The sequence below is a fragment of the Equus caballus genome, chromosome 23 (assembly GCF_041296265.1).
Source record: "Equus caballus isolate H_3958 breed thoroughbred chromosome 23, TB-T2T, whole genome shotgun sequence".
NCBI classification, from domain to species: Eukaryota; Metazoa; Chordata; class Mammalia; order Perissodactyla; family Equidae; genus Equus; species Equus caballus.
This window is the reverse complement of record NC_091706.1, coordinates 67,336,473-67,359,974: the sequence shown is the minus strand read 5'-3', so window position 1 is coordinate 67,359,974 and position 23,502 is coordinate 67,336,473. Positions and strand designations below refer to the sequence as shown.

Genomic DNA, 23,502 nt, shown 5'->3' with positions numbered 1-23,502 from the left:
TGGTGTTCCACCCTCTTCTCAGCAGTGCCATGTGCTCTGGTCAGACCACGGGTACGGGTGGCTGCCCATGTGGCATGACCCCGGGGCCCAGTGGGAGGAAAGGGGAGGGAAAGGGTCCAGGCTGCCCCAGCGACATCTGCCCACTTTTAAGCAGCTTTCCCAGAAGCCCCTCCCAAGAACTCCGACTTCTGCTTCTGTTGCACGCCTGGCCACCCTAACCGTGAGGAAGCAGGAAGCGAATGTGGTACTTTCCCAGCTGCCCACACTGCCGGCCAGAAGAGTCAGGGTGCTCTGGGTAGGAAAGAGGTGAAACATGGGTGCAGGGGAGGCAACCGGCAGTGCCCAAGGCCCCGGCCCAGTGGAGGCTGAGGCCATGCCTTGCCAAGGTGCTGGGGCCTGCCCTCCGGAGGTCTTTCCTAAGGAAATGTTCCCACCACCCCCACAGGACACAGAGAAGCTCATTTGGGAACTCTCCACCAGCACTGCCGACATGCGGGCCACGGTCAACGCCATCAGAGACAGCCTGCTCCATGGCATCAAATGAGGGATCACCACCTTGAAAAAGCAGCTGGAGAGGGAGCACAGCTTCAGGTTGCAGAAGTTACAGCTGGTGGCCCGGGAGTGGGAGGCCCCCGCGACAGCTGTAGCAGCAGATGAAGATGCTCCTGCAGCATCACTCGAGTGAGCGCAGTTTCTCCAGGAGCAAAAGGGCTCAAGGTCGAGATGGAGAGATTCATGGAGGGCAGCATGTCCCCCAGGTCCCTGCCAAGGACAGTGTTTCCCTCTGGCGCTATTTTTTAAGAGCTCATTAAAGGAGTAGACATCACTGCCTCTTGTGCCCTCTGAGACCAACCAAGTGCTGGCCAGCTCGGCCGGGCTCCTCAAGGCCTGGCAGGCAGGCTGCGCTGCTCAGGGCCGTCTGCCCCGACAAGCGCTTAAGGATATTTTGTTCAAGGCAGTGTTGGGCTCCGTGCCAAAAGCCAGTGAAGAGGCAAAGCTTCCTGGAAACCCGTCTTGTTCCTCCTTTGCCTCTTCTCCCAGCAAGTCCTCTGCACAGGGAGCTGAGCTTGGGTCTAGAGAGTCCACTGTATAATGCAGTATTTGTGCTTCAAAATGTCCGTGACCTTTATCATTTTGCTGCAACTTGAAAGTTGCTGGACTTCACTTCTTAAAAAGAAAAAAAAAAAAGAGGCTGGCCCCATGGCCGAGTGGTTAAGTTCACACGTTCTGCTTTGGTGGCCCGGGGTTTCGTCTGTTCAGATCCTGGGCATGGACATGGCACCCCTCGTGAGGCCACGCTCGGGCAGTGTCCCACATCCCACAACTAGAAGGACCCACAACTAAAAATATACAACTATGTACTGGGGGGCTTTGGGGAGTAGAATTAAAAAAAAAAAAGATTGGCAACACTTGTTAGCTCAGGTGCCAATCTTTAAAAGCAAAAGAAGATATTTTCCACATTGTAGTTTTTCTCTTGATTTGGGGTGTGATGTTGTTAATTGATCGTCCAAAACTTTTTCCTTTTTTTTGTTAATGGATATCTGCTTAAAAAGCTTGTTGCTTACGGCTCACACAGGCGTCTTTGAACCTTCAGGGCTGCTGGTATGGCTGGAGGAGTGGGTGGCGCAGGAGGTGAGTTCTTGGCACAACTGAACAGAACAGCTCTGTGCTCCGATGACCGACTGTGCGCTTGTAGCTCAGCTGAGCCCCAGACACTAGAAAGCACAATGGCAACAGCTCCCCCAAAAACGAAACCTTTGGCTTGCTCTGCCCCGTGGCTTTTCTTCTTTTTCCATCACAATAACTACAATTTGTTGAATGCTTAGTATACACTACTAGGGACTCTTTATGTTAATAAGTTAATTCCATTCTGAAAATAACTGAAAGAGATGAAAATTCTTATCTCCACTTTATAGGAGGAACCTCAGGGTCAGAGAATTTCAATAACTAGCCCAAGATGACACAGTCATTGAACGGGTGGACTATAACGCAAATCCAGGGCCACCTGGTGGAGGCCTGGCTTCCTCCAGCCCACCCCAGTGTCTGAAGGCAGGACTGATCTGGAAATACCTCCTTAAAGAACACCGCTGCCCTCCTTCAGGAGGGAGCTCACGCTTCTTAATTCCAGCCCACCAGAGTTTGGTAAACATCTACCATGAAGTCCATCAGTGTTTATGGAATCCTTAGTAGCACCTACTATGCACCAGCATTGCATTTAATGCTTCCCGTGAGCAACATGACGGATGTCCCCCTCAGGAGGGGAGACGTAGAGGCCCCGCTGTGCAGATGAAGGCCCTGAGAGGAGGTCAGCGATCTGTCCAGAACCGCACAGTGAGCAGCATGGCAGAAATGTGGATTCCCAATGTCATTCTCAAGCCCACCCTCCTCCCAGCCACCTCACTGTCAGTCGTGACTGGTTGCAAGTGACAGAGGGAAAGGGCAGGGTGGCCTCAGGAGTGACGAGACTCAGACCTAGTTGCTGTCAGAAGCCTCTGCTTCTCAATGCTTGTTCTGTGTCTGTCCTGCAGAATGACCTCCTCTCTCTCGTTACAGCTTGGCGTCCCAGGCTAAGAGGTTCCCTCCTCCCAGTTCCTGTTTAATATGTTCCCAGGAAAGAACTCTCTTGGCCTAGACCAAACCCCACGACCCAAGTGGGGCAGGAGCCGGGCCCCAAGGAGGCGGTGGTGAGGCCACGAACAGATGACCATGGAGCCAGGCTCCGAATAAAAATGAAGCAGGCTGGGGGGCGGTGGGCTGTGACAAATAGCAGAGCCCACGCTGTGCATAAAGAAAATGTTGTCCTGTTGGAATGTAGGCTGAGTGTAGCCAGAGATTCCAGTTTTTTTGAGAAAAGCAAGAAACCCAGATTTTTTTGTGTTAAATGTCTTGATTCTTTTGAAAGCCAGCAGCTAATTAGAAATAGATTTAAAACATTGCGTGGGCGTAACAAAGCACTTCTGTGAGCCAGATGGGACCTCCAGGCCATCTGCAGTTTGCAGCCTCTGGTGGAGGTGGACAATATAACTGCCCACTGCACCCCGGGGGTGCCAGGGGTGCCTGCCACACCTGGGGCCTCCCTCCTTCCACTGTGGCTCCTCATGTGGCAGCTGCTCCTGGCAGATGGGCAGACAGACCGGGAGGCAAGAGGCCCCTGGGGTGCGGCCGGCCAGAGTGGGCGGGATCTCGGGAGGGCTGTGCAGACGTCATGTTCCTGATGGGCCCACCATGGGGGCCCCAGGACTAAGGATCGGGGTCTAGGCTATGAAGGGCAGGGAGACCAAGAGGTCTCGACCCCACACCCAGCTCGCTGAGCATAGGGCCGGAGGCAGCGGCGCACAGAGACCTGGGCGAGGGCCGCGTGGAGGGCAGCCAGTCAGAGGGCATTCCCAGGAGTGTGCTTGCTTTCCTTGGGTTGTTTTGGTTGCAGGGAAACAAAGGTGGAGGAAGGGTTTTGTTCTGAGGCTGCCCGCGGAGAGGTGGAACCAGAAGAGGGATCTGAGATGGTCAGTGTGAGGGAATTTGGGGACTGTTGGGTAGATTTTTAGTGTTTTGGTATGATGGGGTAAAATTTATGCTGTTTTTTATGAGGATTAGGCATTGCAAATTGTATATTTGGTCTTGTTTTGGGGGTCTGGCAAGACTAAAATAAATGGATGTGGTGTAGGGTTTAATGTGTGTGTAGGGGGACATTGGGCCTGTGGGGTCCTGTGGGGCTCAGCTACTCTGGGAACTCAGCGGCGGGAGTTTGGGGGTCTTCTCGGGACTCAGCAGCTCCTTGTTGTGGCCCAGCTGGCTGCTGCTCCCTCTGCTTTTTCACACTGTCGCTGGTCGAAGCCTTCAGGGCCTAGATACTCGCTTGTGGCCTCTCCACCATGTGTATCCTTTGAGCTCAGCCCCCACTGCCACTGCCCTAGTCTCTTGGCTTTTAATTCCACACTTCAAGAGATGTTTACAGAGCACCTACTGTGTGCACCAGGCCCTGTTCTAGGAGATGCAGACTGTTAAAACACAAAATTCGACTGAGTAGATCTGAAGATCTAATGGCTTTATTCAACCTTTCATGAATGAGCAGCATCCCCTCCAGCAAGTAGAGAGGAACTCTGAAGAGCTACAGAAAAGGAAAGGGTTTTAAAGGCAGACAGTCGGTGGGACAAGGAAGAAGTCATAAATAACAAAAGGATTATTTCAGGCAAGGTCACCTTCCTTTAGGGGACACAGTTCTCTTAGTGGATTATCTCTCTGGTGCTGCTCAGGAAATTTCAGACTGACGGGTCAGGATCACATTCCTGGGAGAGGCTGGACTGCAATTAGGTTAGGTATTAAGCCCTAGTTTGTTGATGTGGGGCATAGCACAAGTGACTCCAATTTGGGCCTGTTGTCTTTTTAACAGGACACAACTGTGAAAATGCAGACATGGTTCTTGCTCTCTTGAGGGGAGAACAATAAAACAGGATGGGTTCAAGAGGATGCCAAAATGCTGCCACCAGTGTCATAAAAATAGAGTGTGCAGTCGTGATGGGGTGGGGCTCAGGCTGGGTGGCCGGAACATCTCTCTGAGCAGGCCACGTTTAAGTGCCACCTGAGACTAGGACCAGCCAGGCGAAGATGGGGATGAGCACTCCAGGTGGCCTGAGCAGCAGTAGGAGCTGCCCCCACCAGTGTGGGGGGCAGGGAGGCTGAGGTCAGGCCACAGGGCAGGCTCAGACTTGAACCCAAGGATCACCGCAGGCTGGTTCGCACTGCCAGCAGGTCATCCTGGGCCTGAGTGAGGATTTAAATGTGTGCTCTTCCTGCCTCTTCTACCTCTTCAAATAACGTTAGTGACAACCAGGTCACTCAGCAGTTCCAAACCACTGCCCTACTGTGATCTAATGCAGCGTCTCTGCCCAAGGGCGACCTGGGAAACAGGAGCTGGGACTTTCACCTACGATCAAAGGTGTGTGGTCTTTCCACAAAGTGCCGTCTCCACCTCCTAAGAACCCACCTGCAGAATGACAGCGCCCTGCGGGAGCATGCTGCCCGAGCCCGTGGAAGTATCCCCCAAATGAGGGGCTTAGGAGAGATGGAAGTCAGGTCTCTCTCAATTCCAGTCCAAGCTTTGTTGGAGGACACCCCAAGATGCCAGCAGGGGCCTGGGGTTCACCCCGTGGGGCTCTCCACTACACCCCGTTCCACTCAGGCCACTGGAAATCAGAAAGGGGGAGACAAAGGGAAGCCCTTCCCTTGGAGGGCAGAACCAGGAAACCCTGCCTGTCCTCCTCCTGCTCCAGCCAGAACTTAGTCACATGGCTGCACCCAAGGGCACTCTAGTTCTGCTCTCACCAGAACACCGGGTTTGTGTTTACTACAAAAAAAGCCGACAGTGGATATTGGGGAACAACTGTCACTGGCATAGCTTTTATATTTGTAATTTTCCTGATTATGAAAGCAATACACTCATTGCTAAGAATCCAGAAATGGGTGAAGGCAACAAAGATCATGAATAATTCCGGAACTAGCCATTGTTTAAGATTTATGGGGTCATGTCATACACATTACTTTGTATCCTTACTTCTCACTTAACAATATAACCCTGGTAATCTTCCCGGATCAATAAATCTACGTCTACATCACCATCGTGGTTTTTTAGAGTATGTTTAAACAATGATCTATGAAGAACTGGGCGACAGATGTGATTTGTATTTATTTGATTACTAAAGAGGGCGAACATCTTTTCACATGTATTGGCCGTTTTCCTTTCTTTTGTGAATCGCAGTTCACAAGCTTTGTGTATATTTTAAAGGACCCTTCACTTTTTTCCTATGGACTCGAAAACATATCCACTTTATATATTACGGATAACACATTAGCAGGCACTTACACAGTTTATACGCACCAAGCACTGTTCTAAGGACTCGTAACGTTCACTCGTGGGACGCTTACAATAGTTCCACAAGGCAAGGATTGTCATAATCCCCGTTATCGGATAAGCGATTGGCCCAGCGGGGAAGAGGCAGACCTGGGATTCAAGTCCTCGCTCTTAACCACTAGACGCTCCAGCTAATGTTTTGCCTGTTAGAGATTTCACAAAATTGTGTTTCCAACTTCCTAACTTTCCGGGCTTCACTTATCCGGCCAACTCCATCAGTCCTTCCCCTCGCGGCCTTCGGGGCAGAACGGGGCCCGGGCGGGGCGGGGCGGCGTCTCCCAGCCGCCCGGCAGGCCCACCGGCTCTCGGGCGGGACCGGGACGCGCGCCGTTTGGAGGGTCGCGGCGCCGCAGGGGCCGCGGGGGCAAGTCCCCTCCGTCGCGGCGGCCCGGCGCCCCTGAGCTCGGACACCCCGCGGCGACCCGGCCGCCCCGGCCCCGGGCCCCCGCGCCCCGTCTTCCCCCGGAACTCCGGGTCCCCGGCTCCTCGTCCCCGCGGCCCACAGAACGGCTCCCGGGCGCCGCCCCCGCGCGTCCGCGCCCAGAGGACGGCCCCGAGGCCCCGACTGCGCGCTCCCCGGGCGCAGGGCCGTCCTAGCGGGCGTGGGGAGCCACGCTTCAGGCGACTCGAAACCAGGAGGATTGAGGACTGCTTCGAAAGGCGGCTGCAGACGAAAGCCTCCAAAGCCTCGGGCGGCCGGCCGCCACGGCGGCGTCATCCGCAGGAGGGGAAACTGAGGCACAGCGGGCCGGCCTTTGTGGGCGCACCGAGGACACGCCCCCAAGCCGGAGCGCGGCACCCGCCGCCCCGCGCGCCCTCGGCGGCCACGTGACGACGCCCGTCCATCACGCGCGGGAGGCGGGACGCTGCCCCGCCACTCTCGCAGCCGTCCAATAGGAAGCGGGGAGCAGGCAGGGAGGCGGCCCCGCGAGCCCCTCCCACGTTGGCGCCCCGCGCGGGGCGGGCCCAGCCGCCGCCCTCCAGTGGGGTCCCGGATCGCCTGGCTCTGCTGAGGCGAAAGGGCAAGGCGCTCGTCAGTCAGGCGGCGCGGCCAATGGGCTCGCGCGTTGCCCTCGCGCCCGCCCCCGCCTCGGCCTCCCGGCGCCCGCGCCGCCTTCCCTCAGGCCGCCGCGGCCCGCCCGCCCGCGCCTCCATCTGGGTCCTCGCGCGCGGCTCTCGGGCGGCGGCGGACGGCGGCGGCGGGCGCGAGGACCCCGCTGTCCCCGCGGAAGACGACGGCGGGCGGCAGCCTTCTCCGCGAGCCTGAGGTGGGTACGGAGGCGGGACGGCTAGCGCGGCCCCGTCGCCATCTTCCTTCCGTGGGAGCCCCGGCCGCGCGGCGGCGGGAGAAGGGCAGTGCTGCAGGCTGGCCGGCGGCGGCCTGGTCGGGGCGGGCGGCGGCGCGGCCGGCTGGGCGGGCGGGGGATGGGCGCCGCGTGGCCGGCCGGCCCCAACCCCCTCCGCTTCCCGCCCAGCGCCTCACGGGCCGGGGGGAGGGGTCATTCTTCACATTCTTCACCCCGCCCCTCCCCCCGCTTCAATCAAACTTGGGCGGGGGAAGTCCCGCCCCCGGCCCGCGCCCGTTGGCCGGCGCCGCCTCCCGCTGTGGCGTGACTGGCTGCGGGCGCCGCCAGGTCCCCCTGACGTCACTTCCGCTATCAGGTTTGTGGGCCGGGGAGACCTTGGCCTTGGGGGCTGGGATGCGGGAGGGCCGGTGGGAAGTGCGGGGGGAGGGCCGGCGCGGACGGGCGTCCCTGGCTGGCTCCCTGCGCCGATCGGCGCCCGGCGAGCCCAGTGCCCGGAGCGGCGGTACGGCCGGGCCGCCGCGGGCCGTGCTTGGCGGGTGGGGGCGCGCGGGAGGAAGCGGCCTCCGGGGGTCGGGCTGGTGCCTGGCGCCCTGGGACCCGCAGGGCCGCGGCCCCGACGAGGCTGTGCGCCCGGGCCGGAGTGCGGGCGGGCCCCGGCGGCGCGGGGCGAGGAGCGTGTCACCTCTGTGTCCTTGGCCGGCGGTGGCCCTCGGCCTCCGAGTTCCGCAGGAGGGCTGGCCGCTGCCTCCTGGTGGGCGGGGCCGGGGGCCGGGGCGGCGGGGGCCTCGCGTGCGGGCCGCGGCCGCCGGGAGAATGAATGGGCGTCCGCCGCGGGCGGAGATGCCGCCTCCCTGGCGCCCAGCTCCGAAGTCGCGCCCGCGTCCGGCGGTGCCCGAAAGCCCGGCGGCCGTGCGAGGAGACGCGCAGGCAGCTCTGACGTTAACCCCGGGTCGCGTGGAGTGGAGAAAGTGAAGCGGGCTCGCGGCCGCTGTCCGCGCGGCGCCGGCTCGGGGGCGGCGTGTCGGGCGGGCGGCGGCGCCGCGGGTCCCGCGAGGGCGTCAGCTTTCCTCGGCGCGGCTGCTCGCCCTGTTGTTTCAAACTTCCCGAGTGTTTCAGAGTGACGCCTTGACCGCTTCTAAATTCGTGAGAAAGTCGCGTTTAAAGCGTGTTGCTTGGGGACGGACAGTCAGAGTTGGTGTCGGGAGGAGACGTAACCCTTTTTGGATGGTTACTTTGCAGCGACAGCTAGAAGGCATTTTTCCTGCCTTGAAGCGGGCTGAGTCCCCCTCCTGCCCGCTGCACTGAAGCTGCTGAATTTGAGAGGCTCGGGGATTTTGCAAGTTTGAGGGAAACAAAAACACCTTTTTTTGTAAAAAAGAGAAACTTTGTACATCACTAAGCTTAGACTTTATAGTCTGAAGAGATCAATGTTATACAGGTTGGTCTCAAAAAAGGGCGTTTTGTTCCTGTAAGCGTTAGCTGGAGTTCCTTGGTTTAGAGCACAGCGCCCTAGATCCTCGATCCCGTTCCTGCAATAGCTGACACAGCGATAGCCGTCGACTCTGGGAGTGGTCCAGTGTGAGGGGCTCCAAACCAGCGTTTCACCTGCAGGGCCTGATTCATTGAATCGTGAAATCATTTTCACTGGGTGGTGATCATAATCTTTAAAAAATAGAGTAGAAGATATTAGTGTTATATGAAACTATCGGTTCAGTCATATGCGTATATATTCCTGCAAAATAGCTTTCTCAGGGTGAGTGTCAAAAAAGTTTGAAAAATAGTCTTTCTAAAGGTTATTTTTCTCGTTTGTAGTGCTGGTCTTCTCCAAGAAGTGTTAAAAACAGCCCTGCTTATTTATATTTGGTGGAACATGTTCCCCTCACTTTAGTTTTTGGGAGTTGGGGAAATAAATTTGCTATCAATGACCAGCATGCATCTTAATCGCTTAATCTTTTTTTTTTTTTTTTGAGGAATATTAGCCCTGAGCTAACATCTGCTGCCAATCCTCCTCTCTTTGCTGAGGAAGACTGGCCCTGAGCTAACATCCGTGCCCATCTTCCTCTCCTTTATATATAGGATGCCTGCCACAGCATGGCTTGACAAGCGGTGCCATGTCTGCACCCGGGATCCGAACCGGTGAACCCCGGACCGCGAGAAGCCGAGCGTGCACACTTCACCGCCTCACCACCGGGCCCACGCCTCACTTAATATTTTTAATAGTCTGAGAAGCTTTTATTTAGACAGTGAAGGATCTTCTCCATCCCAGAGTATTAATTGCCAATGCTTTTTCCACGTCTAGATGAGAGTAGAAGAATCTGGATCCCCAGTAGTGAGTTGTCAGCATTGCCTTCTGTGACGTCAGGATTAGAGTAAAGGAGGCCTGGTCACTGTGTGTGCTTTGCCTGTGCAGGTATTCTAAGCATTGCACAATCACTTGAGTGGACTTCATGAAATACCAGATAAAATTGAGAGTCGTTCTTTTTTGATACTAAGTCTTTGGAATCTAGAGTGTATTTTATGGTTCGAGCACACCTCACTTTGGGCTAGTTGCATTTCCAGTGCTCAATAGTGACGTGGTTAATGGCTACCAAGTGGATAGTGCAATTGGAGTGAATTGTCTAGCTGCTTTTCAAAAATTAGATTTCTCCAGCTGAGTATTTGCAGTTTCACATTAACAGCCACAAGTGTTCCCTGTCTGTCCATAGCCTTCTCTCAAATGTGAGGAAATTGCATCAGGTGATTCCTCAGGCTGTTTCTGGATCTAAGATTTAGGTATTCTGAGGCAACTGACAACTACACTTTTGTTAAGTATTACTTTTTGCTTCTCTAGGACTATTTTAAGAGAGTTTAGATCATCTGTTTTAAAATGACAGTAACAATACGATTTGGAGGCATTTTGTTGTTTGTTAAGTAGTTATCCTTTGCTCTGTCATGAAGTTACACTATGTGTTCACTTGAGAATCCCTTCTCTCCCCTATTTTTAATTTGGTTAATTACATGATTGCCTACTGCATAAGAGAGAACATTTGTCTTAGTGAATTCACTCAATACAGTGTAGACTGAATTTTCTGCTAGGGATATAGTTAATTGTAGGAAACTGGAATTTAGATTAAATAAATAGAACCTACTTTTTCTTGGCTTTGGGGGATGTGTAGATTATACAGTAGGTTTTCAACCTGAGAAAATATCAGTATAATGAAGAATAGGGAGGCCGAGAATTTTAAAGGATTGAGAAGTAATGGTGTATATCTAATGACCATTAAGCAGAACAGGTCACTGAAGTGGAATACTCTGCCTTACCATAAATATTTGTGTGCATTATGGGGTTTGTAGCAGAATTTACTTTTCTTAGGTATACGGAGGGAGCACACAATGCACCTGTAGCACAGAAGTTGGCCCCAGGTTAGCAGTTTACATTGGAAGGTTTAGGAAGGAATACTGGGCATTGACTTGGCACTAGCTACCTTTTTAAAAAAATCTCAGTTTAGATAATTTGATCCAGTCGAGAGCGTGCTGCACACCTGCTGGGTGTCTTAAGAATGAATCAATCACAGGAGTTGGTCGTTTGGAAAACATCATCTAGTACTTACCTGTGTTTTAGGGCAATGTTGGTGGAATAAGAAATCAAGATCTTACATTTGATTTAGGTTAACTTTCATTAGTGAAAGTCTAAAAACTGGACCTTGTCAATTTCACATGTCAACTTACATTGATGGGGTGATCCACTGCTAAAAATATTCCATACGCTCTGTGAAAAGAAGCAAAATACTGTTAGAGAGTTTGCTTAGTAGTGATGTTTTAATATTCAGTCAGCATCAACAGATAAATAATTTCATTGATGTTCAACTGAGTATTTGAGATTGAAGGACATCTATTAAGTGGCCAATGTTCTAATTTTGATTTGTATTTGTCAGCGAGTGAAACTGAATGATGAGACTGAAGAAAATATTTTATTTGTAAGGAAGTTTGGCAAAAGTGAAATTTATACAACCATAAGATGGCATATGAATAAAGGTGTTTAAAAATAAAACTTGGCTGAGCTACTTTGTTTATAGGAGTATGTCAATTAATGTAAAAGGTAGGAAATTTGACTTCTGGCAAAACAACGTTTTCACTCAGAAGTGAAAATCAGCCTCTTAATAGGTATTAAGTATATAAAAGATAGAGTATGCCTCCTTCTGGACTAAGTTAGTTTAGCATATTTTAAGAATTCAGAAGCTAGTTTAAAATACTATCTTAGTAAAATTGATAAATGCAAAGGTGAAATTTATATATTCTACTTCGTTAATATGTAGCCTTCACAGTGTATATTCAAATGTGTTTTTAGGACTATGACACTTAACCACCTTTTGGTCATAGACTTCTTTGCAAGAGTGATAAAAACTATGGACTAGTGTAGAAAAATTCTATACACAATTTCTGGGGCTTACTGAAGGCCATTGTGGATGCAGGTTAAGAACCCTGACTTTAAGGTGTTGACTATACAAATATGTTAAACATGATATGATACACACTGTCATTTTCTAAAATATAAGTGGATTTTAGAATGTGAGTGTTAGTTATGGACCCTTGATATAAACACAAATTTAGACAAACAACCTCATTCATAATTAATAAGTAGATTTGCCTCTTTATAGCACATTTTAAATTGGCATAACATTATTTTAAATTGAAGATAAATGTTTTTGACTGTCACAAGTTTATCTGGGAAAGTAAGACTACTGTTTTAGTTTCTCAGATTGATTTGTTAAGATGAATAGTTCTGTTTGTTAAGTATTTCTGGATCATTAAGATATTTTGTATGTGTTTCTAGTCCTCCGATGAGCCCCAGGAGGTATGGATGTTACCTTTCCCCGATTGGAGATGAGAGAACCAAACCTTGGAGTTTATGTAACTTGCCCAAGATCACAGCCACTAAGTAGCTGCTTGACCCCAAAGCCATTGCCTATACTGGTGTGTTGACCTGAAATCAGTTTCTTAGAGTATATTTTGTTCAAGTTGAATTATGACTTTTAATCACCATAGTTTTTAATGGTGAGGAGAGTAGTTCTAGCTTCAGATTGAGTTAGTATGTGAATAAAGATAGAAAGTAGATGTAAAAGTATGTTATTTTTTTAAGAAGAATTATCTGAAAGAACAAATTCAGGTAGTTTTAACTAACAGCATCTTGTTTAAGATGCTGTTAAAAATGTAATATTGCCCGTTGCAGCTCAAGATACTGAGCATCCACATCTACTATGTACTTGACTCTTTTTTATTGTATCGAATCCCTCTTAATAGCTCTGTAAGATTTGTCTGATTTTTGTAAACTAAAATAACAAAGGCTCAGAGATTACATGGTATGTCTAAAGATGTGGTAAATTCAGAGCCAGGATTCAAACCAGGTGTCTGATTCTGAAGTACGGTTTAACTGTAGAGGGAAAAATCTCAAGAACTGAAAATACGCTGACTAGTTAATCCTACTCCTCTCTTTTTCCCAGTAGTCAAGCATCTTATAGTTGTGATCAGAGAACAGGTGAGGGTTTTTACAGTCTTATTTCTTAATGAACATTTCCATGGGTCCTCATAATCTGTAAGTTCTAGTATATGGATTGTGTTCTCTGTTTCTGAAAGCTTGCTTAATTAAACATTGCTTCTCAGCTGTTAGATTTTAGTATCTAAAAATTTGTTGTAATCAGTATTTCCTTAAAAACTGCAGGCTGAGAACCATCAGTGGATGGTAAAATCAATTTGTTATGTATAAGAAAATAGAAAATACAAGAGAGAGTAAGGGATAGTGTTGATTTGTGAACAATATAAGGATTATATTAATATTACTTGTTTATAGACATGTATAAGTACTGTTTAGAAATATAAAATACTTTTCTTGGTGTGGATCATGGAAAGGTAGAAACTGCTGCTCTAAGAATAGCGATGCTACATAGTAGATATCTGGTCTTGCTCCTCACCCATAAACATCCAACTTTTAGATTACATTTGTGTATGTATCCCCCAAAACTGAGCGTTTTAGTAGTCTTAGGTATGTAAGTTGCCAGATTGCTTTTCTACCAATATGGTACCTTTTTACATGGCTGGATCAAGAAAACTAGTACAAAGTAAGCATGCCACACTCACCAAGATTGAATAATGAATACATTTGGACTCGACGTTTATTTCATTTTCTATTACTCTGATAAAGATTCAGACACGTTTTAATTGAGAAAATTGGTCCGGAGTTGAGGGTTGGGGTAGAAGTGCCGGCGTTCCACTGTACCAGCGGTTTCACTGTTGGCTGTTATTCTTCTAAAAATAAGAACTGTCCTGGTTCTAGGATAAGATTTTAGTTTGTAAAGGCTTGACTTTTTAGGGACAGTTGTCTGCATCTTCATACCTTGAATCGTCCAGCCTTGCAGAATTGAAAGGGCCTCAGGTATAGTAAGTTTGGAGATTCAGTGCTATCTCCTGTAATTTGGGGCAAGTTAGTAAAATTTTTAGCACCAGTTTCACCTTGTAACATAGAGATGATGAGACTATCAAATAACGTGGCACCCATGAAGGGCTTGACATGGGGCCTTATGTATGTTGGATGTGTGGTAAACCTTATTCTTACAGATCATTTAGTCCAATGTGATGATGTTACAGCTGGGAAAGCTGAGGGGCTAGAAGATCTCAGTTGCTTACACCAGGTTTCAGTGGCAGTGAGTGAGCAGGGCCAGGATTTGAACCTTGGTTTTTTTTTTCACTCTAAATGAGTAATGCTGCTATGAACATTCACGTACAAGTTTTTCTGTTTAATTCTCTTGGGAATATACCTATGAGTAGAATTACTGAGTCATGTGATAACTATTTAACTTATCAATGAACTGCTAAATTTTTCCAAAGCACCTGCATCATTTTACATGCCCACCAACAGTATATGAGGGTTCTGATTTCTCCACATCCTTGCCACCACTTACTTGTCTTTTTGATCTGTCTTTTTGATTATAGCCAGCCCAGTGGGTCTGGTTTTCCGTAATAACTGATAAATGATGTTGAGCATCTTTGTATATACTTATTGGCCATTTGTGCTTATGAACCATATTTTTGGAGAAATGTCCATTCAAATCTTTTGCCCTTTTAAAAAATAGGTTGTCTTAAGTTACTTTTACATATGGTGTGAGGTAGGGGTCCAAATTCTTTTGCATATGGATATCTGGTTGTCCTGACACCATTTGTTGAAAAAAGTGTTCTTTCCCCATTGACTTGTTGTGGTACTCTTGTTAAGATGAATTGACCCAATATATGGGGTTTATTTCTGGACTTTCAATTCTATTTCATTGAGTTATTTGTCATGAGTGTTTTTGATTACATGTTTTGGTTACTAAGTCACTACTTAGTAACTTTATTCAGCATTAAATTTAGTGTATTTTTTTAAAAAAATAAATCTTTATGGTAGCTACCTGTTAAATATGAAGTCTAAGTTGAAGACTAATATTTAATATGGTTTAGGTTAATTTGAGTCCTAAGATTTTGATTATAAAACGAAATTGATCATATTGCTTTGTTCAGAGGGTATTGGACCAAGGTGTTAAGTCCCTGGGTCCCTGCCTTTGATTATCACAGCACCTTTTTAGCTAAAAGAGGGAACCTGACCCTGACTCAGATCCAGCAGATTATCTTTGATTTTCTGTTAATAAGACCACTTAGTGTTTGGTGGCATGGAATACAGGAGTTAGGTTAATTTAAAAATTAGATTCTCTTTGTGTGTTTGCTTTTTATCATCCCATTGTACATTAGTGCATTTAATCATGGATTATGCATGATGTATGGGATTTTTGGGTTTTGAATCATTAGATTTCATTAGAGGCTCTTCTTTTCCTTTGTAATGGGTTTTTTTGGCTTCTCAAGGAATGATAAGTGATTTCATTTCTAGTAACTGTAAGAAAACCAAAAGTTGATAATAGTTAAGTAAGAGTTGTGGTAAGAAGGTGATTTCTGAATCTTGTGAATATATGGCATTAGGAGTGGATTCAAGTATTTTAAATAATAATAACCAACTATAGGAAATGAAAGCACCGCATAGATCATACATGTAACTACAAGTTAAATTGTTGATTTTTAGAAGATTTGTTCAGTTAAACTTATGTTCAAGTTAAGTGAATGAAAATGGCCTAATACTATTTTTCTCCTTAATCACACAGGGAACCAGGATTACCAGGAGAAAGCCTTCCTGTGGTGCTCAGCTGTGGTCCCTTTTCAACGTTCACCCTTGACGTTCTCTTCACTGTGGGATGAGGTAGTAGGTTGTATAGTTTTAGGGTCACACCCACCACTGGGAGATAACTATACAATCTACTGTCTTTCCTAACGTGATAGAAAAATCTGCATCCCAGCAGCCTCATAGAAAGCTAATATAACTAGTTGTACAATATTTAGGATTAACTTGTGTAAACCTGCTGTAGTGCAGCATTTCTTTATGGTGTGCAAGTTGCTTATTCTTTTAGAGAGAAAAAACTTTAGCAAGTAGACTGGATGGGGGTGCGGATACTTTTTACTTCACATTTCCGTATGTCAGAATAAGTGTATATTTTATTTTGATTGATACTGTTGATTTTGTGTTGTGTTTCCTTTTGAAATAGATGTGCTCTCCGTTCCAGAAGAAAAGATTGCTCTGTCGGAGTGAGGTAGTAGATTGTATAGTTGTGGGGTAGTGATTTTACCCTGTTCAGGAGATAACTATACAATCTATTGCCTTCCCTGAGGAGTGGACTTGCTGCATTTTGTTTTTATCTAGATAGTATTAAAACTCAGAAGAATTAATTTTGACATTGTTTTGTATTTACAGTTTGTTTACGCTAAGTGCTAATTTTCTCTGTTCAAGTATAGTGTACCTGTAATAGACACAGTGATCTAAGTTTTTAATTTTCGCATATGGTATATGTCAGAAATCTGAAATTAAGCAGAAATCTCCAAGAGTGAAGAAGGTGATCTTCAGGAAATCTTAATGGGGACTGGGCCCTTTTGGAATTGTGAGTTGGTTTACTGCACTGCCTGCTGCTGCCTGTGTCCGGGGTGAGACCTGGGCGGTAAAGGTAAATGCAACTGAAAAGACCCTGAGCTAAAACGGCGTCAGGGTGGTTGTGGTTCACGGCCCAGTTTGGGTTTGGGGTGGCCTTGGGCAGTGTGTAACCGCTTCTTCATTGGTGTGTTGTTTTGGACGGCTTCACTCTCCAGCCTGGAAAAGGAGAGATGGGCTCTGCGTTCTACCTATGCTCCCTCGGATGTCACGAAGACCTCACCTTTGCCCCAAAACCTGAAGTGGTCCTTCATTCACAAAGGGGCATCCCCTGAAGCTGACAGATGGGGAAATCCATAGTTTATTGTTTTAAAGAAAATATGAGGATGATGCTAGAAAGGCTTACTGGAGTTTTAACACCCATGATGGCCCATGTCTCAGCTTTCTTCCAGTGGCCAAATCACATGCTGCCTGGCTCTTATAATCAAGCAAGGCGAAAAGCTCCCTGTTTTAAGTGCTTGCAGTTTATTTTATTTTGGGAGAAGAAAAAAGGCAAAATGTGGAGGTGAAGGAGAGGTGACCTCTTCCCAAATATTTCCATTGATCATGAATCTTAATATCTAAGATAACCACAGTGTATGCTATTGGCAGTAGGAACTTGGCGTGAGAGAAACATCAAATTCTCTCTTGGATGGGCCCAACCCAGATGAGTTATCCTGGGTCAGATTTTTGCCTTGTTTTATCCCTGGCATACAAATGGACACTTACGTGATCCAGAATTGGTCTGTCTTATAAACTGGACATGTAAATATTGGGGGAAATAATCATTTTTACATTCATTGCCTTTTGGTGTGCCAAAGAAAAGTGGGAATGTTTGAGAAATTCTTTGGCTTAATCTTTGTTAAACCGACAAGTTAGATGACTCTCCTCTTCATTGTGTGGCCAGTACAGTCGTGGAGTTTTGTGGTTTCCCAATATTTCCCTACATTTTGTAAAAAACACTTGAGTACCTTTATGTGGAGAATGTGACAGTCTCTAAAAGCTTGTTTTTGATGGCAACATCAAAAATTGTGGTACCAATTTGCTTCCATTTATTCATTCAAAGGTCAAAAACTTAAATACTTGGGTCCAAGAGGAGCTGGCTGTAACTAGGAAACATCTACAGGGCACAGGCAGTAAGTTAATTTGTACCAGTTGATGGTGGCAAGCAGGATATTTATACATAGTGTCACCTAATTTTCCAGTTTATCAAGAGGGAGATTTTATGAAATTTGATATTTAAATTTTCGTGCAAAGTTTAATGTTTTAAAAAGTCTGTGACTCCAACAGTGTATCATGGGCTGGGTATTAGGCTTCTGGTTTGCATCCTCTGACATAATTGAATTACTTACTGTTCCTTTGTAACGAGGTTTGATTTTAAGCAAATGAAGTTGTGGTTTTTAACCAAGGTCTTATGGCCAGGAACTTTTTAAAAGCATCAGTGAAAGAATTCCATTTGGTTTGAATTTGAAATAAAACCCAAAGAATATGGCCTAATTTAACAGGTTAATTTGAAGTGCATCTGCCAAGTAGAAGACCGGCAAGAAAAAAAATGGGTTCCTAGGAAGAGGTAGTAGGTTGCATAGTTTTAGGGCAGGGATTTTGCCCACAAGGAGATAACTATACGACCTGCTGCCTTTCTTAGGGCCTGATTATTCCACGGTCACCTGTTTCCTTGCTGCCTTGCTTTGGTGTAAGCAGAGTTCCTTCTGCAGGTTTTCTCATAAATGAAAACATTGCAGGAATACCAAAGGAAGCAATACTTGCATTCGTGGTTTATGAACAGCAGCATGGTACCAGCGTTGATTACTAAGTCATCCGATGAGAATTTAAGGCTTCTGAAGTGTACCTAGTTGCTTATGTGTCTCACTGAGGGTTGCTGGGAGTTTTGGAGAGTATTGTTTTTTATTTTTGTCAAGTTCCTTTTTCTGATCTGGAGACTGCCAGCTCTTTTCCCCTCAGTAGCCTCTGTTAGACCTGAAAGATGTTTAACAATACTATTGAAATATTTTGCTGTACAAAAATATTTTCCTACACTGTATTTGTAAATATTTATCTTGCTAAGTTTCTGGGTTTCTTTGTCTTCTGGACTTGAAATGTGGGTCAGTTCTGGTGGAATTGCATATTGTGGGAATCCATCATTGCATTGAGCGCCCATTATGGTATGTAACCCTGTGGTTGAATCTGTTTAATGTGTATGAGGCCTAGAAGGTCAACAAAATGAAAATGGTTGTAAGGTAGTGGAGTTACTATAATTTGCTAACCATCTTTGCAATAAAAATACTACTTGAAAATTGTGCTTCTTAAATCATTCTTAACTTTCATCTCCATCCTTGCAGAACTAGGTACATTTTTTAAGTATTTAGACTTGTTTTAAGATCTGTTAAAGTACTCACTTTGATTTTTTATTAGCAGTAATTTGCTGATTGTACTGTCATTCACAGATGTATATTCATGAAGCTAACTCCAGCCGTATCCCATTCTTACATTTTGTAAACGCTTGTGTCTTTGTACACACAATTACATCTGCTCAGGACACACTGCTTTCTTAAAGTAATTCTCATTCTTAGTCTGCTCAGGCAGACACTACCTTACAAAAACTTTCCATTATCTCTCCTCAGTTCCCCAGTCTGGTGCAAACATTTGTCACAGTAAGAATGGTGCTGAGCCTGGGATGTGTGCATTAGCATTAATTCTTTTCAAACTATTTTGAACAGTAATATATTTAAAAGACTTAGGTGAAATGGTTGAAAGGGGATTCAGTACAGCTTCCTATCTTGTTCCCTCTCCTTAGAGGATGTTCCAGTGGGAGGAAGGTCAGGAGGTGCAATCTAGGCATGTCCCGCTCCTCTGCCACGTGGGGCTTTAAGTTTCCTCTGTAAGTTGAGATAGTTGGTTATGGCTTCTAAGGCACCTTTCACATTGTGCAGCCCTTTAAAATCAGAGTTTAAAGATTTCGATTCATGAGTAGCAGAACTATATCAGTTTCATGTACTGTACACAGATTTGAGTGGAAATGCATAGGAAAAGAACGAGGAATTGAAAGTGATACTGGCTATAGTAGGATTAGGGATGATTTTTTAAATCAGTATTGCAAATTTTCTATAGTTTTGCTTGTAGAAGTATTCTAAATCTCTAACATCTTCCTTATTAAAGTATTTGGACCTCACTACTTGGCCCTCATTTTTTCCCCATTTCATTCAACTAACTTTCCAGATTGTTCTTTATGTTTCCTAGTTTGCCTTCCACTTTTGGGGAGGGGAGGGGAGGAGAGCTGAGGAGCCCTCTGGGAATTGGACGTAATGCCTTCAGCAGTGTTTGCTGATTGATTGGCCCGCCTGAAGGAAGCATCTGCTGTGTTCTGACTCCTTGGGAATCTGAAATCTTGCTTATTGCTTGAAACCCATAATTTAGAATTTTAGTTTAACTTAAAGGCATTTTTCCTTAAGAGAGCCTGATGTAATTTCATTGAACTGCTGTTATCAGAAGAAGAAGAGCGGGTTAGATGAACTAGTGTTTTAAATAATGGAGGCTGCCCAGTGCTGGTATGCAAGCATGACCAGTGTCCTAGATCCTTTATACCTTTTTTTTTTCTTTGCTGAGGAAGATTAGCCTTGAGCTAACATCTTTGCCAGTCTTCCTCCACTTATTATATGTGGGTTGCTGCCACAGCGTGGCCAACAGGTGGTGTAGGTCTGTGCCCAAGATCCAAACCCACAAACTTAGGCTGCTGAAGGGAGCACGCAAACTTAACAACTACGCCACAGGGCCAGCCCTCTTTTTAGCTTCTCCGCCATCTGTAGCACACCCTTTCCATTCTCAAGGTCACGTTTTTGTCACAACATGTCTGCTATTAACTGGCCGTCACCCTTTTTCCAGACACAAAGATGTAAGGGGAAGGGCAGGCGCATTTCAGCCATCAAATCTGGTTGAAGTGTTTTCTCAGCAGCGTCTCCTAGTGACTCCTTTTCCACTCACCAGTTGGTGCTGTCGCCCTGCTGTGGCTGCAAGGAAGATTGGGAAGTGGCTTACCAGGCCAATTGCCGGGCTGAGTAGAATTGGTTCCACTAGTAGGGAGATGGGAGAAAGCGAAGCAAAGGGTATTAGAATAAAACTTGGCATGAGGAAGACCAGTGGGCTCTGTTCCGTCCCTGCCATTACCACTTGTGCAGCCTCAGTTGGGCAGGCCTTCCCAGCCCTCTGGGCATGGTGAGGAATTCTCAGCTGACTGGAGGGGTTCAGTCAGAAGGGCTGCATGGGGCTTTTCCATCTGAGCAGAGAGCACGTTAGGAGGCCAATGTGCACCCTGCGATGTGTATTACCTCTAGCACAGAGACCCGTACAGGACTGGAACTAAACACATCTATTTCTCAAATTAACAAACTATTTAGAGCAGTTTTTGGTTCATGGCAAAATTAAGCAAAAGGCACAGTACACGTACACCTTGTCGCCACCCCCGCAAACTTCCCCAGTATTGACATCCTAACCACTGATATGTTTTTGGTTTGAGGGGGGTGGTTTGTGAGGAAGATTGGCCCTGAGCTAACATCCGTTGCCCATCCTCTTTTTTTTTTTTTTTGCTTGAGGAAGATTGTTGCTGAGCTAACGTCTATGCCAGTCTTCCTCTACTTTGTCCGTGGGATGCCTCCACAGTGTGGCTGAAGAGTGGAGTAGGTCCACACCTGGGATACGAACCCACGAACCTCGGCCACCAAAGCGGGCCATGGAACTTCAACCACTTGGCCATGGGGATGGCCCCACTGACCACAGTGGTACGTTTCAATAAAGCATCTTTTGTTTCTCCCTTTCCTTTGAAGTTTTCCCACCATTAGAATTAGGCTTAGAGGCTGAGCTTATTGCCCCATGGAGGGAAGGACACATGGTACTCAGCAATGACCAAGGGACAAGTTCTTGGCTTTGGGTGCCCGGACTGGGAAATTCATGCCAGAAGTAGGTAGTTAAAATGATAATTTGGGATTTTGTATGAACGTGTCAAGAACTAAACGTGGGGGACTGAGGACAGTGAATTGCATTTATTAGCAATGGAGTAGAGGAAAATGCACAGTGGATTGTTTCTCCACTTAAGAATTGTACCAGCAGGCAGTAGGATGGGAGGGCATGACACTGCAGCCAGACTGGTGAGTGCTGGAGAAAAGGTCCCTGAGCTGAGTGCCCTCTGGAATGGGCATGGGGGAGCTCTCTAGATGGATGGGGGCGTCTGGGGGCAGGCGTGGGAGGCTGGGCTCCCAGGACATAACTTGGGAGAGCACAGACCTCGGAAGCCTGTGTACAGCATGGCTCCTCAGCCTAAGGGCCAGAGGAGTGGTGTGCTACCCATGGAAGTGGCTGTGGGAACCACCCAGACAGCTTCCTGCCAGGAGAACTTTGATTTCATTTCATCCTTATCTCAGAAAAGGTGCCCTAGCTCTTGGACTAGCAGTAGATTGTGACCAGATCTGGCCAATGAGATGTAAGGAGTGGTGGTGGAGGGGGAGAGGATTTCATAAAAGGAAGGTTCTGAAGGAGAAACTGCCTTGTGCTGTACCCTGCTGCTTACCTTTGAATGTGGTTTTGTGATGACCAGAGCTGCTGCAGCCATCTTGTGACCATGAGAGGGACAGAGCGAGGTCACTGCCAGCCTGGAGTTCTGACAACATTGAGCTGTTGAGCCATTGCCAGCATTTGCCCACCTCCACACTTCAAATTATGTGAGAAAAAGGAACTACCTCACAGTGTGTGGGTGTGCTGTTACTTGCAGAGGACAGCTCCCCTCACAGGATCCTTCCTATCTCAGGGAAGGCTAAGGAGAGGTCTTAAGTGTGCTCAAGTGAGGGACGAGTGAAGGTGCTGAGGCCATCAGGTAGGAAGGAGCCTCTTGGCTGGGAGAAGGGTGATAGAGACTGGATCTCTGGCATCTGGAGGCCACGGCAGGACCTGAACATGAGCACAGCATGTAGTGGGGAAAGGCTGACGCCAAAGACTATGTTTCAGAAACCTGGGTCTTAGAAGCAGCAGCCAGCAAGGACCACGCCCGGACAGCATGTGGACCAGACACCGCTCCCTTGTGCTGAGATGTTAGCCCTTTGGAAACGTCACCCTCAGGGAGGAAATGGCGCCGGGGGAGGACCTTGAATTTGATAGACTACTAAAACATAATTACCTTAAATGGATGACATTTCAGTTTCCTGCAATTAGTAGTAATGGAGGCTCAAGATAGAAATAAAAATTTTAAAGTTACATTTTTGTGCTCCTGACTGGTAATTGCAAATTTTGAACTCCTACAGTTAACAAAACTGACTATTCATAAGTAGAGAGCTGCTTTGATGATATGCAATGAAATCTGATAGAGAAACAGATTTTTTAAAGCAAACTATACAGCTTATTTCTCACAGGTAATACAGATTAAGTTTCTTGCACCATCTCGTAAACCTAGGTATATTATCCAGAGTACTTGATATGAGCTTGTTTCACATGACAGGCTTGCAAGAAATGCAACGTGTGTGTGTGCGGGCGCACATATACATATATATCCAGTCCTTGCTTTGCGTGGTGCCTTGTTAACAGAAACTCACGCACATAAGAATCATGTCCTTTGCTTTGCCTGACAGAACCACGCTAAGTGAGAACAAGGTCCCTGTATGAATGAGTTTGTGTTAACACAGTACTGTGCAAAGTGAGATCTACCTGCATATATATGGGCCCTTTGCTGCTTTAAATATGTCCAGCTCACTTCCCTGTCTTGCTTCCTGTTAGTCTGGGACCCATTGGTCATAAATCGTCACTGGGAGATAACCCCTCTTAACTTCGAGATTGTATCATCCAGCCCATTGGCAGCTGCTTAGGAAGCTAAATACTAAATCCTGAGGTGTGATGTTTCAGCCAAGTCTGAAAGTGGAGGAGTGACTGAGCAGAGGTTGAGCACTGACCAAAATGAGAAAGAAGGTGGTTGAGAAAGTCTAAAAAGATGCACAAGGCTTGAGGTCCAATACGTTGGTCTAATGCTCCCAAGATTATAAATAAACTTTTCTTAAATAATCTTATGATGGCTATTTTAATATCTTGGGTACCCAAATATAGGGACTGGGGAGACAGGGTATGGTGAATGGCAGAGCAGAGGATGTCTGAATAGTGGGAAAATATATTCCAATTACTGAAAAAACTTCATTGGCCTAGTGATTAAGTTTGGCACACACTGCTTCGGCAGCCTGGGTTTGGTTCCCAGGCGCAGATCTACACCACTCATCTGTCAGCAACCATGCTGTGGTGGTGGCTCA

At 46.8% G+C, this 23,502-nt stretch overlaps 2 protein-coding genes and 2 non-coding genes across 10 annotated transcripts in view; 3 read left to right on the top strand and 1 right to left on the bottom strand.

Moving 5' to 3' along the window:
- Nucleotides 1-587: 587 nt before the first annotated feature.
- Nucleotides 588-21,827, bottom strand: LOC111770145 (basic proline-rich protein-like). Its single transcript, XM_070248618.1, has 5 exons — nucleotides 21,786-21,827; nucleotides 7,456-8,350; nucleotides 6,980-7,386; nucleotides 6,052-6,917; nucleotides 588-762 (listed from the first exon to the last, which is right to left on the bottom strand). The coding sequence occupies exons 1-5, from the start codon at nucleotides 21,825-21,827 to the stop codon at nucleotides 588-590; spliced, it is 2,385 nt and encodes a 794-aa protein (XP_070104719.1).
- ZNF169 (zinc finger protein 169) overlaps nucleotides 6,990-23,502 on the top strand; it is a 123,753-nt gene continuing 107,240 nt past the window's right edge. For 3 of the 7 annotated variants that reach the window (XM_070248134.1, XM_070248128.1, XM_023627580.2), the window contains exon 1: nucleotides 6,990-7,176. The gene's annotated coding sequence lies outside the window, so the exon portion shown is untranslated. The remainder of the gene's footprint in view (nucleotides 7,177-23,502) is intronic. The other 4 variants (XM_070248133.1, XM_070248125.1, XM_070248142.1 and 1 more) reach the window with 3 other exon arrangements.
- Nucleotides 15,848-15,934, top strand: MIRLET7F (microRNA let-7f). The gene has a single exon (NR_032988.1). It is a non-coding gene; the product is annotated as a microRNA let-7f (primary transcript).
- On the top strand, nucleotides 17,788-17,874 carry MIRLET7D (microRNA let-7d). Its single transcript, NR_032987.1, has one exon. It is a non-coding gene; the product is annotated as a microRNA let-7d (primary transcript).

Bases quoted from the DNA above. Each gene is read 5' to 3' on its own strand.
- LOC111770145 (XM_070248618.1), bottom strand. From the start codon at position 21,827: ATGGCTGCAGCAGCTCTGGTCATCACAAAACCACATTCAAAG. The intron at 7,387-7,455 runs GTTTGATTGAAG...CCGGCCCGTGAG, and splicing joins GCGGGACTTCCCCCGCCCAA to GCGCTGGGCGGGAAGCGGAG. The intron at 6,918-6,979 runs GCAACGCGCGAG...CTTTCGCCTCAG, and splicing joins AGGCGGGGGCGGGCGCGAGG to CAGAGCCAGGCGATCCGGGA.